General features: G+C 46.0%; 1 protein-coding gene across 1 annotated transcript; it reads left to right on the forward strand.

Annotated features, from left to right (window-relative positions):
• Positions 1-270: 270 nt before the first annotated feature.
• Positions 271-2,546, forward strand: LOC140230939 (tubulin alpha chain, testis-specific). The gene has a single exon (XM_072311080.1). The coding sequence runs from the start codon at positions 412-414 to the stop codon at positions 1,765-1,767; it is 1,356 nt and encodes a 451-aa protein (XP_072167181.1). The 5' UTR covers positions 271-411; the 3' UTR covers positions 1,768-2,546.
• Positions 2,547-2,993: the final 447 nt, after the last annotated feature.

The following is a 2,993-nucleotide window of genomic DNA, read 5'->3' on the forward strand; positions in this document are numbered from 1 at the left end:
TGGAAAGCGTGGGAATTATCGGAGCACAGCATCATCACACGTCCCCGCAAACAGGATGTCAGCATAGCAGCAGCTAGAGATCCATGGAAACGTCACAACATTTTGTGCATTTCTGCCTTAGCTTGCCATCGGCCAACAAAGCAACCCCGTCTCTATTTGCGCATTCTAGAAAGACGCGCATCGCCGATTGGTTCCTGCCATGCAGAATGCGTGATCGCGTGGCAACAAGCGGTGGCTGGGAGGTAAAGTTAGTGACAAAATGCGCGTTTAACGCTGAAAGCAGACATTCGAACTGTTAGCGGGCTTCTTTGATGGTCTAGCGTTGACGGCTCTCTCAAAATCTAACCGATTTTTACCTCATTTTAGAACATTATTTGCAGTGCACGTAGACTAGTCTGAACAAACTACAAAATGCGTGAATGTATCTCTATCCACGTTGGACAAGCCGGAGTCCAAATCGGAAATGCCTGCTGGGAATTGTATTGCCTGGAACATGGCATCCAGCCGGACGGACAAATGCCATCTGATAAGACCATCGGAGGTGGAGACGATTCTTTCAACACCTTCTTCAGTGAGACAGGCGCTGGCAAGCATGTGCCTCGCGCCGTCTTCGTGGATCTCGAGCCTACCGTCGTCGACGAAGTCCGTACTGGTACCTACCGACAGCTATTCCACCCTGAGCAGCTCATCACGGGTAAGGAAGACGCAGCCAACAATTATGCTCGAGGACACTACACCATCGGCAAGGAGATCGTAGATCTCGTGCTGGACAGGATCCGCAAGCTCGCTGACCAGTGCACTGGACTTCAGGGATTCCTGATATTCCACAGCTTTGGTGGTGGAACGGGATCAGGCTTTGCATCGCTGCTCATGGAGCGCTTGTCTGTCGACTATGGTAAAAAGTCTAAGCTGGAGTTTGCCATCTATCCAGCCCCACAGGTTTCTACCGCAGTCGTTGAGCCGTACAACTCCATCCTCACCACTCACACTACGCTCGAGCACTCCGACTGCGCTTTCATGGTCGACAACGAGGCCATCTACGACATCTGTAGGCGCAACCTTGACATTGAAAGGCCCACCTACACAAACCTCAACCGACTCATCGGACAGATTGTGTCTTCCATCACAGCATCGCTTCGATTTGACGGCGCCCTAAACGTCGATCTTACCGAGTTTCAGACCAATTTGGTTCCATACCCTCGCATTCACTTTCCACTGGTGACCTACGCCCCGGTTATCTCGGCAGAAAAGGCCTACCACGAGCAGCTCAGCGTTGCGGAGATAACAAACGCATGCTTCGAACCTGCCAACCAAATGGTGAAATGCGACCCTCGCCACGGGAAGTACATGGCATGCTGCATGCTGTACCGAGGTGATGTTGTCCCCAAGGATGTCAACGCTGCCATTGCCACCATTAAGACCAAGCGTACCATCCAGTTTGTCGACTGGTGCCCGACTGGTTTCAAGGTCGGTATCAACTACCAGCCACCGACAGTGGTACCTGGCGGCGATCTCGCCAAGGTGCAGCGCGCCGTTTGCATGCTGAGCAACACAACTGCCATCGCCGAGGCTTGGGCTCGTCTCGACCACAAATTCGATCTGATGTACGCCAAGCGTGCCTTCGTCCACTGGTACGTGGGAGAAGGTATGGAGGAAGGCGAGTTCTCGGAAGCTCGTGAGGATCTCGCGGCTTTGGAGAAAGATTACGAGGAGGTCGGCGTAGACTCTGTCGAAGGAGAGGCTGAGGAGGAAGGAGAAGAATACTAGAGATAATTGAAGTTGTTGCTTTCCCTTACAACCTGGACTAAGTAGAAAGTTAGGAATGTAGAATGTTGTTTTTTGTTGATTTTAATTCTGCAACTAATTCTGTGACTGTAACGCTTGTGAAATGTCGCCCAACTGTTGACTGACTTGATACCTTTAATTTCTAACCAGGGGCCCGTTGCATAAAAGTTACAATTATGGTAACTTTGCCATCCAATGGTAACTTCCATGGAATTCTTGATTTTGATTGGCTGTTGAGTATTGTTGCCATGGTAGTTACCATTGGATGGCAAAGTTACCATAATTGTAACTTTTATGCAACAGGCCCCAGGAATTGGCCTAAAAAAAAAAGCAATAAAACACGCTAACAATAGAGGTTTTCTAGTATTAGCAATATGGGGCTCGACTAACATGTTAGATATTCTAGACAACTTTCTACAGACGTGGTCATTGCATGGGGCATAGATATGGGTTCTAATCTGAAAAAGAAACAAATATTACTTCTACTCTAGACAAATGTATTCTAGACATTTTCTAGATCAACCAGAGAATCATTTGCAATTGTTTCCTTGAGAAATAGTCTTGGCATTGTTACATTTTTTGCTGTGTTCAGGCACTTTAAATTCGTTCTATCTCATATCTGTTTACAACGTTGGGAGTGAAATACCACAGAGTTATGGGTTTTCACGACCACTTTAAATAGAATTGCTTGATGATATTGTTTGTGATAAAACTCTTCAAAGGAGTGACAAATGAATTCATTAAATTCGCTGTAAATTTCATCCATAAATGTTCACAGTATTCCTTTTAAGTTTTGTTTTCATGCACTCTTTGAAAGGAATTGAGAATGTGATTGTGTGTGTTTTTTTTATGTATGTGTGACTGGCTAATTGTGTATTTCAGTCGAAGTGAGCTCATTTGTTGTACATTACCAAAAAGGCTGTAAAATTACATTTTAGTGTGTGTGTGTGTGTTTCGTAGGGGGTCTAGTAGTAGTAGGTCTACTACTCATAACTAGTACACAGTTCAGTAGTACAAGTACACCGTACCTAAAGATTCAGAGTAATTTCCTGCAATATCTCACACTACAGTACAGTAGTTTTACAGACGTTTACATTCTTCTGTAACACTGTCTGCATTTTCACACTGATATGTGTGTGTGTGTGTGTGTGTGCGTGCGCGCGCGCGCAAGTGTGTGTCAGTGAGATAGGCAGTATTCACAAATACAA

This window comes from Diadema setosum, chromosome 7 (assembly GCF_964275005.1).
Source record: "Diadema setosum chromosome 7, eeDiaSeto1, whole genome shotgun sequence".
Taxonomy (NCBI): domain Eukaryota; kingdom Metazoa; phylum Echinodermata; class Echinoidea; order Diadematoida; family Diadematidae; genus Diadema; species Diadema setosum.

Bases quoted from the DNA above. Each gene is read 5' to 3' on its own strand.
- LOC140230939 (XM_072311080.1), top strand. From the start codon at position 412: ATGCGTGAATGTATCTCTATCCACGTTGGACAAGCCGGAGTCCAAATC.